This window comes from Octopus bimaculoides, chromosome 12 (assembly GCF_046866305.1).
Source record: "Octopus bimaculoides isolate indiv1 chromosome 12, ASM4686630v1, whole genome shotgun sequence".
In the NCBI taxonomy this organism is placed as follows: Eukaryota; Metazoa; Mollusca; class Cephalopoda; order Octopoda; family Octopodidae; genus Octopus; species Octopus bimaculoides.
Window position 1 is genome coordinate 187,627 of NC_142939.1, and position 13,384 is coordinate 201,010.

Genomic DNA, 13,384 nt, shown 5'->3' on the forward strand with positions numbered 1-13,384 from the left:
GCAGAATCGGTAGCATGCCGGGCGAAATGCTTAGCGGTATTTCGCCTGTCTTTATGTTCCAAGTTCAAATTCTGCTGAGGTTGACTTTGCCTTCCACTCTTTTGGCGGGGATCAATAATTAAGTACCAGTTGTGTACTGGGGTCGATCTTATCGACTGCCCCCCTCCCCCTCCCTAAAAATTTCAGGCTTTGTGCCTAGAGTAGAAAAGAAACGTTAGCACGTTGGGCAAAATGCTTAGCAGTATTTTGTCTGTCTTTACGTTCTGAGTTCAAATTCCGCCGGGGTCGACTTTGCCTTTCATCCCTTCGGGGTTGATAAATTAAGTACCAGTTGCATACTGGGGTCGATCTAATCGACTGGCCCCCACTCCCCAAATATTTTGGCCTTTGTGCCTAGAGTAGAAAAGAGTAATGTTTTGGTTATGAAGTAAAGAGTAAAGAACCCCTCTGGTCATGAATGGCCATGTGATTGCACCAAGAAATTCCCTTCGAGGCACAATTCTGGGCCAGGCTGTTTATGAAAGACTAGCAGTCAGCCATGCATACCAGCTTCCCCTCTCCATGCCTCCGATGTTAACCAAGGGAAAGACAAAAGCCGATACAGCTTGGCACCAGTGACATCGCATCTCATGTGTCCAGCTGAGTGAACAGGAACAATGTGAAACAAAGAAACTTGCCCAAGAACACAACATACAGCCCAGTCCTGGAATTGAACTTACTACCATATAATTGTGAACTCGATGCTCTAACCATTAAGCCATGCGCCTTCACATTTTGGTTATGAAGTAGCTGGGTGTAAGTGAACTTACAGAAGAATTGTGAATCACACTGTATGTGTGTTTTGGGTGACATGGTGCTTATTTTATTGGCCCCGAAAGGATGAAAGGCAAGGTTGACCTCAGCAGAGTTTGAACTCAAGATGTAAAGATAGACAAAATGAGACTAAGCATTTTGCCTGGTATGCTAACGATTCTGCCAGTTCACTGTTTTAATAATAATAATAATAATAATAATAATAGTAATAATAATAATAACAATAATAATACAGTTCTATATTTAAGAGATGAGGAATCATATACATTATTTACATTTGATGGATGTTTGTCCTCATCTTGTTTGTTGTTAACACATCATTTCGGCTGATATACTCTCCAGCCTTCATCAGGTGTCTTGGGGAAATTTCAAACCTGGGTTCTCATTCCTAACATTTTCAATGTTATTATTATTATTATTATTATTATTATTATCATCATTATTATTCAGGTCACTGCCTGGAATCGAACTTGGAATCTTGGGGTTAGTAGCCCATGCTCTTAACCACTACGCCATATGCCCATGGGTATAATAATAATCTTTTCTTCAATAGGGACAAAGCCTGAAGTTTGATAGGGGAGAGGCTAGCTTGATTACATCAACCCCGCAATATTCAATCCGTACTTATTTCCCCAACCCCGAAAGGATGAAAGATAAAATAATGATAATTGCTAACATTAGAACCTAAGGCTTTAAATTTGTGAGGAGAGGTTATCTGATTAAAACAACCCAAGTATTGAAGAGTATTAATTTTATTGCCCCCTGGAAGGATGAAAAGCAAAGTCACCACTGGTAAAATCTGAACTCAGAACATAGAAGCAATTAACTAAATAGTGTAAGATGTTATAAGGCAATTTCTCCATAGTTCCAACGATTCTGTCATTGATGCCTTTCAACAATAATTTCATTTCATGTAGATGCCAAAGGCTGCAAATTTTGGCAGAAGTTATAATTGGTTAATTAACCCTTGTGTGTGATTGGTACTTATTTATAAACTCTAATGATATGAAAGCAATGTAAAAGTCATCAGGTTTGGAAATATGAACAATTAAAGGAATTAATTAAATACAACAAGGCATTTGTTTAACACTATTGATTTTGCTATCTTGCACAGATTAAATATCACAGTGAGAACATTTAATTAGATTTGTATAAAGATAAAAGTACATAACTTAACTAGTAGCAGAGATTTGTTGTATTGTGCAGCTGTGCTTGTTACTGAAGTGTTAGGTAGTAACTAGAAAAGGGAAGAGGAAATCAAAGACAGGCAACAAGCAGAAGAACATGAAAACTGGGAAAATATGTAAAGGATATGAAATACATGTGTGAGTGAAAAGCTTTCCTCAAATATAAGTGTCAAATATATACATGCATTCATATATGCATGTTTACACACACAGAGACACGTTTATAAATTTGTGTTGCAAGATTCCCGATGTGAAGTCGTGTGTTGAAACAAATGTTGTATTTCGGAATGGTCATATTTTTGTTGCCAAATAAACACACACACACACAATATATATTTGTTCTTCACCTTTTAATTACATTATTTACATTTGACAGATATTTGTTCTCATCGTGTTTGTTGTTAACCCCAAGATTCTGAGTTTGATTCCAGGCAGTGACCTGAATAATAATAATAACAATAATAACCTCAAAAAATACCTTAGGAATGTGAACCCATGTTTGAAATTTCCCCAAAGACCCTGATGAAGACTTGAGGGTACATCAGCCAAAACGTTGTGTTAACAACAAACAAGATGAGGACAAATATCTGTCAAATGTAAATAATGTAGATAGTTCCTCATTTTTTAAGTATAGAACTGTTTATTACTGTTCTTATTCTAACTCATGTCTATTGTCTGGGAGTCTTTCGTCATACATCTGTGACCTCCTCAGCGACACTTTCTGTTTTTCTGTACGCTTTTGCTCTGATTAATCCGTTCTGCTCTTCTAAAAGAAGAGCAGAATGGAATGTTCTTCTAAAGAACAGAATAGAATGTTCTACAAGAACAGAATGGAATAAGCAGAGCAAGAGCACACATGAAGATGGAAAGTGCCACTGAAGAGGTCACAGATGTGTAATGAGAGATTTCCGGACAATGAACATGAATTACAATAAGGACAGTAATAAAAGAATGAAGAATGAATATTTAGTGCATGTGTTTATTTGGCGAAAAGTAAAAAAAATTACTGTCCCGAAATACAAATATATCTTTTTGGCTTGAATAAAACAAATTTTATTCTTTAACATAATGTGTAAACAGTTCTATTCCCATGTATTGACATATATTAGTGTATAAAGATATTAGAAAGAAGATACCAGGTTTGGAAACTGAACCTAGAACCATCCCATCGGTGGCTGGCAAGATGCATTTCAACCTGATTATGCCTTGTCAGTGCAATGTTTTCACAGCGTAGGACAATATTCATCTCCCACCAATATTCGTTGTATTTTTAAAGACAGCATGTATATAAAAAATGTTTTATAATGAAATTCATGCAAAAAGAGGAAGTACTGTAACTATTTATGTAAATAAAATATTAAAATAATAACAACTTACCAAATCCAACATTTGACACTCGAAGTCCAGATTTTCCTAGATTTCTGAAAAGAATAAAAGCGTAGAATGTATATTTGGAATGAAAATATGTGTTAATGTTTGTATCAGTGTGTGTGTGCGTGTAAAAGTAGATTTGTAAGCTGACACTTTCTTTAGCTCTTGATAAAATTCCTCCCCATCATTGTCTTCACTAGCATTGGTGAGAGCATAGGAATGGATGTGAGAGAGCATAGGACTGGGTGGCATTTACTGAGGGTTTAATGTTCTGAACTCCAATTTGTGAAGAAGAAGGTAATTGGCTGGAAATGATTTTTGAAGCACATTCTTTGCTTTTGAATGAATCCTATACCATCTGTTACTTTCACACCTTTTGCTTTTTCCAGTCTCGTGGTACATCCATCTGTCTATCTTACATTTATTTCTTTCCATTGAAAGATCCATTCTAGGAATATAATTGTGAGAACACATCCAAAATGAAATAATTCCAGAATGGAGTGGAGTGAACGACATGATCACAGAATACAGAATGTAAGTTCTGATGGACCAGACATATTTTAAGGTTCACAGACAATGAATGAATGCATTCAGTTGCTATCCAAGGGATCAAAAAAGGCCATTCAGAAAGCCTCCATGATGATAGGTAGATGATTTAGTTCAGGACCCGGCAAACCCTGGCCCACCAAGCATTCTAATCTGGCATATGGAGCATTTTTGGCAGGTCCTGAATAACCTTCATTAACATTTATTTTTCAACACCTTTGTTTTTGGATTTAATTGAAAATAATTGCACAGCATGACTGTGGGAAAAACGTGCATACAGATTCACACTCAATGCATATTGAGTTGTCAGACAGTAGCGCGCCCGCACAGGCCCTGATAGTACAAAAGACAAAAATAATTTTTACCGGTAAAAGAAATAAAAACATTGAAAAAAATTTATCAACAATATGATTTTTCCAGACAGGGGTGGCTGCATGAACAATTACTTGTATATTGATTTAATAATAATGTTAATTTAATAATAACATAGTGTGTTAATTTAATATTAATCTAACAATAATGAATTAAATAAAATGAAATGAAGTGTTAAGAAAAATTTCCATGTTATATTTTTCATGAAAAAATAATTTACTTTTACTGCAGTACAATGGAAGTTGATTATAGTCATGAAGATTTTATCAGCTAGCATGGTTTTGCCCATTAATCCTCACTATCATCCGGGTTAATTTAAGAAACTGAATTCTAATAAAACATTTCTGTCTATTTTTGTCAAACAATTAGTATTTGTTTTGTTTTATGTTCCCAGATTTTTGCTGACCAAATTAACACCATGGAAAACAAGAAAAGGAAGATTGATTTTGAACATTGGGCTTTCAACAATTCATGGACACTGAACTTCTTCATTGAACATTTTGGCAAATGTGTGTGCTTAATTTGCCGAGAAACAATAGAAGTTAAGAAGGTTCTGAATAAAAAACATAATTACGAGGTTTGTCATAACAATTACAATAGTTTCCTTGGAGTGGCACGAGAAGATGAGGTAGCAAGGCTGAAAAACAATCTTCTTAAGCAGTCTTCTTTCTTCACTTTTAAAATTGAAGAAAGTGACAGAAGCAGCCATGCTGGTTATGAAGTTTCAAGACCGATAGTAGAAAGAATAAAGCCATTCAGCAATGGTGAATTCTTCGAGGAATGTATGATGAAAGTAGTAGAAGTTATATGCCCAGAAAAAAAGGATTTATTTTCTGAAATCAGTTTGTCCTTCAGAACAGTCATGTGAAGAATTGAAGAAATGGTGGTTGATGTCAGGAGAAGCTTGGGAGGTGTGTTACAAAGTCTTGAATATTTTTCAATTGTTATCAACAACACTACTGATATGACAGATACTTGCCAACTGGCAGTTTTTGCGAGGGGTGATATTCCACCCTTTAACATTGTGGAAGAATTTGCACATGTCACCTCTTTGCAAGATACAACTACCGGATCAGATTTATACGATAGCCTCATGTATCTGAACAGGACACTTTGTCACCTCATCACCAGCGTTTTTATCTTCTTTCCTATCCAGATACTCCAACCAATTTTTATATTATGTGAGACAGCCTTCTATAGCAACACATTTGTGTCTATCCCCTGTCATACTTTAGCCTCTCACCATCTGGCATAAAACCACCTCCCCCTCTACTACAGTCCCATTCAGCTGAGGTGGCTTCTCTTTCCTTTGTCTTGCAAATTACATGGTGACTTCTCTAGTACTTGTATCACGGAAAAAAAACACTCACTAAACTCTATAAAGTTGTTGGCATTAGAAAGGGCATCCAACCATAGAAACCATAAGTCTTTTGGCTCACTGGATCCTGTCAACCCATTTGATTCGAACCAGCAAGGAAGATGGCAATGATGATGATAATATATACTCAGGAAGATTCAAATATACACAGATATTAACTGGTATGTATTTTATAAACAAAGTAATTTATGGGAAAGAGAAATTGAATCTGAGGTCAGGTGGTGTGGTGGAGTGAGAAAAAGTAATAAAGTGACATTGAGAAATGAAGTAGATTGGTCATACCACGTTGTGTCTTGGAGACACCAAACTGCTATTTTCGAAACATGGATTACTTTGAAACTGAGAATTAATGTTTGTAGAAGCCATGTGAAGTGATATCCATTAAAAGACCTGAGTTCCCATGGTTTCTTTTGTATTTATTTATGTAGAAATCGTTGAGTAGGCAGTTGCAAAAAGAATGGTTGGTGTATGTTTTCTAGGAAGTTATTAATGGAAAGAAAAGAAAACTGCATTTTGGGAGATTTGTTTTATTTTTGTTTTTCTGCTTTGTCTCCATGTAATTGATTGAAAAATATCCATGTCATAAGAAAAATTAAGTATCTTAAAAAAGGTTGTTTGTAAAATGGGTTTGATTGATCTTTGTAACGTGGGTTTGATAGATTATTGTTTATGTGTGGATGGTATTTATCTAAAATGTGAGGGTGTGGGGTGATGGCAGAAATGGTAAAGCATCCAAGAAAATTTCAGGCCATCTTTGTTTAACATAGCAGATAAAATGCTTACTAGCACTTTCTTCTGGCTCATTATGTTCCAAGTTCAAATTCTGTCAAGGTTGACTTTACCACCTCTCGTGGTCAATAAAATATGTCCCAATTGAGCACTAGGGGTCAATATAATTGACTAAACCCTTCCTACAAAATTGGTGACCTTGTGCCTATAGTACTAAGGATTATTATTATCATCATCAACATCATCATTATTATTTTTTTCCACTCTAGGCACAAGGCCTGAAATTTGGGGGGGAGGGGGCCCAGTCGATTAGATTGATCCCAGTATACAACTGGTACTTAATTTATCGACCTCAAAAGGATGAAAGGTAAAGTCGACCTCGGCAGAATTTGAACTCAGAATGTAAAGACAGAGGAAATACCGCTAAGCATTTCATCCACCATGCTAACGATTATGCCAGCTCACTGCCTTAGCATCATCATTATTATTATCATTATCATCATTATTACAAAGGTGGGGAGCTGGCAGAATCGTTAGCACACCAGGCGAAATGCTTAGCAGCATTTCGTCTGTCTTTACATTCTGAGTTCAAATTCTGCTGAGGTCAACTTTGCCTTTCATCGTTTTGGGGTTGATAAATCAAGTACCAGTGAAACATAGGGTCGATGTAATCAACTAGACCCCTCCCCTCAAATTTCAGGCATTGTGCCTACAGCAGAAAAGATTACTATTATTACTATCATTATTATCATCATTATTATTACCAAGGCAGTGAGCTGGTAGAATCGTTAGAACATAACGGGCAAAGTGCTTTACAGCATTTCGTCCATCTTTATGTTCTGAGTTCAAATTCCACCAGGGTTGACTTTGACTTTCATCCTTTCGGGGGTTGATTTGAAATCATTATTACTACTACTACTTCTACTAGTTTTTTTTTATTCTTCATAGAAGGTTAAAACAGGTTGATATTTATTCTCCTCTTTTACTGGCCGAGTTCAACTCTTGTTGACGTTGGCTGTTCTTTTATTCTTTTACTTCTTTCAGTCATTTGACTGCGGCCATGCTGGAGCACCGCCTTTAGTCGAGCAAATCGATGCCAGGACTTATTCTTTTTAAGCCGAGTACTTATTCTATCGGTCTCTTATGCTGAACCGCTAAGTTACAGGAATGTAAACACACAAACATCAGTTGTCAACCGATGTTAGGAGGACAAACACAGACACACAAACATATACACACACATACATATATATACATATACGACAGGCTTCTTTCACTTTCCGTCTGCCAAATCCAATCACAAGGCTTTGTTGACCCAAGGCTATAGTAGAAGACTTGCCCAAGGTGCTACGCAGTGGGACCGAACCCAGGATCATGTGGTTGGTAAGCAGGCTGCTTACCACACTGCCATTATCGTTCTAGAATTTCTAAACGAAATACCAGTCAGACACTATTTCCTGGTTTTCTTCCAACTGCTGACAGAAGATGTCTGCAGTTTTCACTTGAAGCCCTGTCTATCATTATATATGAACAACTGTGAAATCTGTATATGAGCTCCTGTTACTACATCCGAAAAGTTAACATTGAAACTATGGAGGTACTTCAATACCACTTACATGCACACATACCAAACATATGTGTGTGTTCATGTAAAACATAAGCATATACATGTGTAATGACACACACACACACACACACTCACACACGCATAGACACAACCTATAAAGATACATGCGCAAACATACATTAATAATAAAAAGAGACACAGTAGTCAGACTGTAGAAAATCTCTAAAAAGACACACACAAGCAAAGTATCTGAGTACACACACACACACACACACACACTCATACATGCACACTCACACTCTCTCTCTCACACACACACACATATGCTCTCTCTCATATTCACACACACCTACCCACACACTCTCTCTCTTACACACACACTCATGCAAGCAAAGTATCTGAGTACACACACGCATGCACAGATGCAGACATATATAGACACTATCACTCTCTCTCTCTCTCACTCTTTCTCTCATACACACACAAACACAAAAATCCAATCTGAGATTTATTGTAACAATAAATAGTTTTTAATGTTTGTGGCGCCAACCTAACTTGCCACAAGCCATCCTCCTTCTGTCTGCATCCAATCCACCATCTCACCATTCCCTATCCAGCAATTCCTGTAAGAATCTTCAGCCAATTTGCCATATGATGACAATTTCATTTTCGTTCTTGTAGAGACAAAATGTCTGAGAGTGTATCCCTTGGAAGAACCAGATCAACACATTCGATATTTATAATCAAACATCATACATAACGTTTGTTATTCCGTGATTTTCATTTGATTCCATCAATCACCATTCTTTGCAACATATTGATTTCTATTGACTAGGCTCTAAGCCACTTTTCTATGGATGGAGACAAATTGATTCAACCTTCAACTTATTCGTGCTAGTCATTTGATTACCCCTTGAGTGATAGAAGTTAAAGTTGACCCAGCCAGGATTTGAACTCAGTGCAACAAAGGAAAAGGCTAAATAGTGTAAGTTCTTTGTTTGAGAAAAGATTCCATTCAAAGTGTCGATCTCATCTGGCAAATCAACACATCCCATCTTATTCCATAATCCAAATTTATTCTGGCCTTTGATCATTTCTTTGATACAGAACAAGCTGTGCACTATGCCATTTTCACAAGGTTCCTGTTAGCTTTTCTAACTTCTTGTAGTTAAAGAATTCTGTTCCATATTTTTTGGATTCATTTCATGGAATCAAAAAATAAGTTTCTAAGCAGTCACACAATTTGCTTCAATTTTGTAGCCAGGTACCTCCCAGGTAAATTCCCAGCTATTTCAAAATTGAGGACCCCTCAAGTAAAGGGTCCTCAAAATTGCCATTCGAGCAACCTAATTGTTATGTTTTAATACAGAATTATCAACTTGGATTACATTACTCGAATGCAAGCCAATAATGGAGTCAACGTGTGAGCAAATACAACGCAGTATATACTCAAAAATGCACGCTGATTAAAAAAAATGCAGAACCTAAAGATCTACGTGCAAAAAGTATCACACCACTTATGAAACAAACCAATATGCAAATTAGAAGGCAATCAAAAGTTTACTTTAAAAGGATACGAGGTGAACGCATGAAATAAAACTGAGTCACTAAACTTAGTTTGATACTTAGAACATAGAATTAAATTAGAGTAATTTAACACTAATGTAATCACGTAATCTCTTAGTAGTACTTGTAACAGCAGTAAGTGGTAGTTTTGTCATCCAGAAGACCAAATATTTTCTGTATTTACTGTGTTTCATACCAAAAATATTCAACAAGTTTCTTTCTTTTTTCCTTTTTTTGCTTATTTTCCTTCTCTTATATCATTCATCCTTTTTTTTTTATCCATCTCCATTCTTGTTCGCTCCTGTTATCTTTCAGCTGTCAATTTCCTAACTTCTCTCTTTAATTCTCTGATGCACTCTAACACAGTTAGTATTGGCAAAACAAGACATAAATTGAAGCTTTAGGAATATCAAAACCTAACTCACAATATTTGAATTTTTTACCCACCAAACCTTTCTTCATATTTCATTTTTGGAAGTTATTTCCATTTTTAAGCTTCATTCTACTTAGTAACATCCACTTCTACTTCTGCTGTTGTTGATAATTATAAAGAATTAGCCTCCCTGAAGTAAAACTAAAACAAAGAATATTTTGTAAAATAACGATTATTGAATATTCCAGAATAATTTCCTGCTTTTGCAATGCTTTACAGAATTATTCAATTATTCTGAATAAACAGATTAATTTTTCTTCATGCTTCTCAGAGAATTGTTTTCTTTTTAATGAATTATTTGATTAAGATGTAATCTAGAAAGGTGAAATAAACCCCCTCTTTTCCTTCAACTCATTGATGTATTCAATTTGGGCAAGAACTAACATGCAATCTTACCATTTGTACTGGGCCAGCTTAAAAATGAAGGGAGGTGAAGAATCAAGTAACTGTACCAATGATGCAATGATTTATAAGTGAAGAATGAAGAGATCATAATGGTTATTAGTAGATCTCTTCAATAAAATATTTAAACAAATGTTTCTTAAACCAATGTCAATGCAAATATCCAGAGGTCAAATTATTTGAAAATCTGCTAATTCAGACAAAGTGATATTGAGAGTCAGAGAGCTATACATACATACACACATACATACACACACACACACACCACATACATACGTATATCCAGCCATCCTTATACATAGGGTGAAACAGGTAAATTGGGGCAACTGATACTTAATCTGTCGACCCTGAAAGAATGACAGGTGTAGTCGAGCTCGGCGGAATTTAAACTGAGAACGTAAAGACAGACGAAATGCCGCTAAGCATTGCGTCCGGTTTCTACCAGCTTGCTGCCTGCTGACTTGAAGATATTGCAACATTTCGCTGAGGAGATGAGAAACAACTACACTGATTTGGCAATGTCCAGTACTGCAGATGGCCCATGGTGAAATGTACTTACTCTAACTGGGGGACAGTGGTAGAGTATAAAGGCTGCAATATTTGTACCCTATCAAGCCCACATTTGTTATCCTATCAGTTTCCATTCTTGACCCCATCACTCCCATCAAGCTATTGCTCATCTCCTTCCCAGCATATCTCCTTATTGCTCGTAGCTTCATAGCTGTCTTCTTTTAATCTTACATCCAATGGTGCTGGAAATATGTGAAAGTAAAGAGAAATAGCAAAGAGCTCAAAAGAAGAAGGTAAAGAGGAGAGAGAAGAGAGAAAATATCTATAGTATTAAGATGATTGATGATACTTATAAATATATATCTATCTCTCTGTCCATCTATCTATCTTTCTATCTATACATATATATTTATAAAACTGATTATATAAGTATGATGTAAAGATACTAGAAAGGAGAAAACGATTTGAAAGCCGAAATAGAATAAGAAAAGAAAGCAGTTTTTAGCAAAGGTGCAGAAACCCTTGGAATCTATTGAGATTATCAGAATGTAGTTCATGCCTGTTTGTCTGCTATTTTCATTGTTTGAAGATGATAAATTAATGCATGAGAATGATGTGTTAAGAAACGATGGCAAATCTATCTCTGAAGCAATCAAAATGATGGCATTACCCCATGATGATGTCCGATAACTGTCATCTTAACTTGATAAGACTTTGTTGTCCACTAAGCTGAAGGGTATCTATATTACTTTAATAAGCTGATTAATATGTATCTAAGGCACGTGCACAAAAATACTCACATGCACATTTACACACACACACACACACACACAAAGTAAAAAATACACAGGTATATACATATATATACTTATAGATACATATTAGTACCTACCTACTTATCTCTCTCTCTCTCTCATACACACACACAGGCTTGTGGCTCAGTGGTTAGGGTGTTGCACTCATGGCTGTAAGATTATGATTTCAATTCTTGGGCCAGGAGATGAAGTGTGTGTATGTGAGAGAGAGAGAGAGTGTGCATGTGTTCTGTGAGAGAGAAAGAGTGTGTGTGTGTGAGTGTATGTGTGTGTGTGTGTGTGTACATGCCTAAAATATCCTGTGTATTTCTGGTAGAGTTTGTTTATCAGTCAGGGTAAGCAACATTTGACAAGAACAGGAACGAAGAATTATCAGCTAACTTCTAACTTTTTTGTGAATCCAAACAATACAAAGACATATGCCAAACCAGCTCATCGATGTTGTTGCTGTTGTTGTTCCTGTAAGAAAAGTTGTTATTATCTTTGTTAAGACATCTTCATTATCATCGCCCATCCAACCAGCTGCTAATGCCACTGACATTCATCAAGGCATTCAAGAGGATTTTACTTACTCATCTATTCTGTTAGTTTCTTCTTGAAGGCTCAAGTAAATGGAAGAATTCTTTGAAACAATTTCTTTTGTTCGAAACAAGAGATTTCTCTACATTGTGAAGAAAAGACTATATGAGGAATGTCTATAAAGCATGTGATAGTTACAAACTTGGTACCAGTTCAAATATGCTTGAGGCCTATTTGAATCTGTAACAAAGCTGCTCACTGTATTTTGTCATGGAGAAAATTTCTTGCTGTAGACAAATGGGTGTAAACACACTGAGTCAGCTCACAGCGCCCCCTATCCCCCTATCCAGACCATGAGATGCATGCATTTTGAAGTGGTTATCTTCTCTTCAGCAACAGAGACAAGAAACGCAGAGCTGACACAAGATATATGACAGCCGTCCTAGACAGGTTCTTCACATCCGTCTAAAGAAAACCAAGTCTCCAAACTATCAAGGAGTTGACTTGCCATCGTGTAGCAATGGTATTAGCAAACCACATTTGGGTTTGTGTTGTGGAGGGACGAGGAGGAGCAGGTTCTGAGGAGGGTGTTTGAGTATGAGGTAAATAGACCACAAAAGCGAGGCAGACATGAAAATATGGAGGGGACAGGTGGAGGAGGAGGTTGGGAAGGTTGACTTGAAAAGGGGAGACACCCAAAACCGGGCAAGAGGGCGAGATAGTGTGAGGGTGGTTGCTATAACATTGAGGTAGATCTAGCCACTCCTGTTAATGGACAAAACCCAGATTTAAAACATTGGATGATGATTGTCTTCAACACTTGAAGAAAGTAAATGACCATTGCAGCCATTAACTAGAAAGCTTTTACTCATCTTCACTATATCCACAAGTTTATCATTTAAAATAAAATGGCTACTTTTTGTCCATCACACAAACTACAAACTTTCAGCCCTCACAAAATGCAGCAGAGCCTTTTGGTTTCTTAGCAAGAGTACTTTGAGAAACTTTGTAGAATCCTGCCATCTACACTCATCAACTAAACTGGAGCTTTTTTTAGCAATATTAATGGTATTAGAAGATGATGATGATGATGGTGATGACGATGATGGTAATGATGATGATGGTGATGATATACATATGTAACTATTTATAGATGAATTCTGTTAAAAAAAAAAC

At 36.4% G+C, this 13,384-nt stretch overlaps 1 protein-coding gene across 5 annotated transcripts in view; it reads right to left on the reverse strand.

Moving 5' to 3' along the window:
• The window catches only part of LOC106880139 (voltage-gated potassium channel subunit beta-2), a 223,955-nt gene that overhangs the window by 89,906 nt on the left and 120,665 nt on the right, over positions 1-13,384 (reverse strand). For all 5 annotated transcript variants that reach the window (XM_089360669.1, XM_089360670.1, XM_052972031.2 and 2 more), the window contains one exon: positions 3,378-3,421. In XM_089360669.1, coding sequence (XP_089216795.1) covers positions 3,378-3,421 — 44 coding nt within the window. The remainder of the gene's footprint in view (positions 1-3,377; positions 3,422-13,384) is intronic.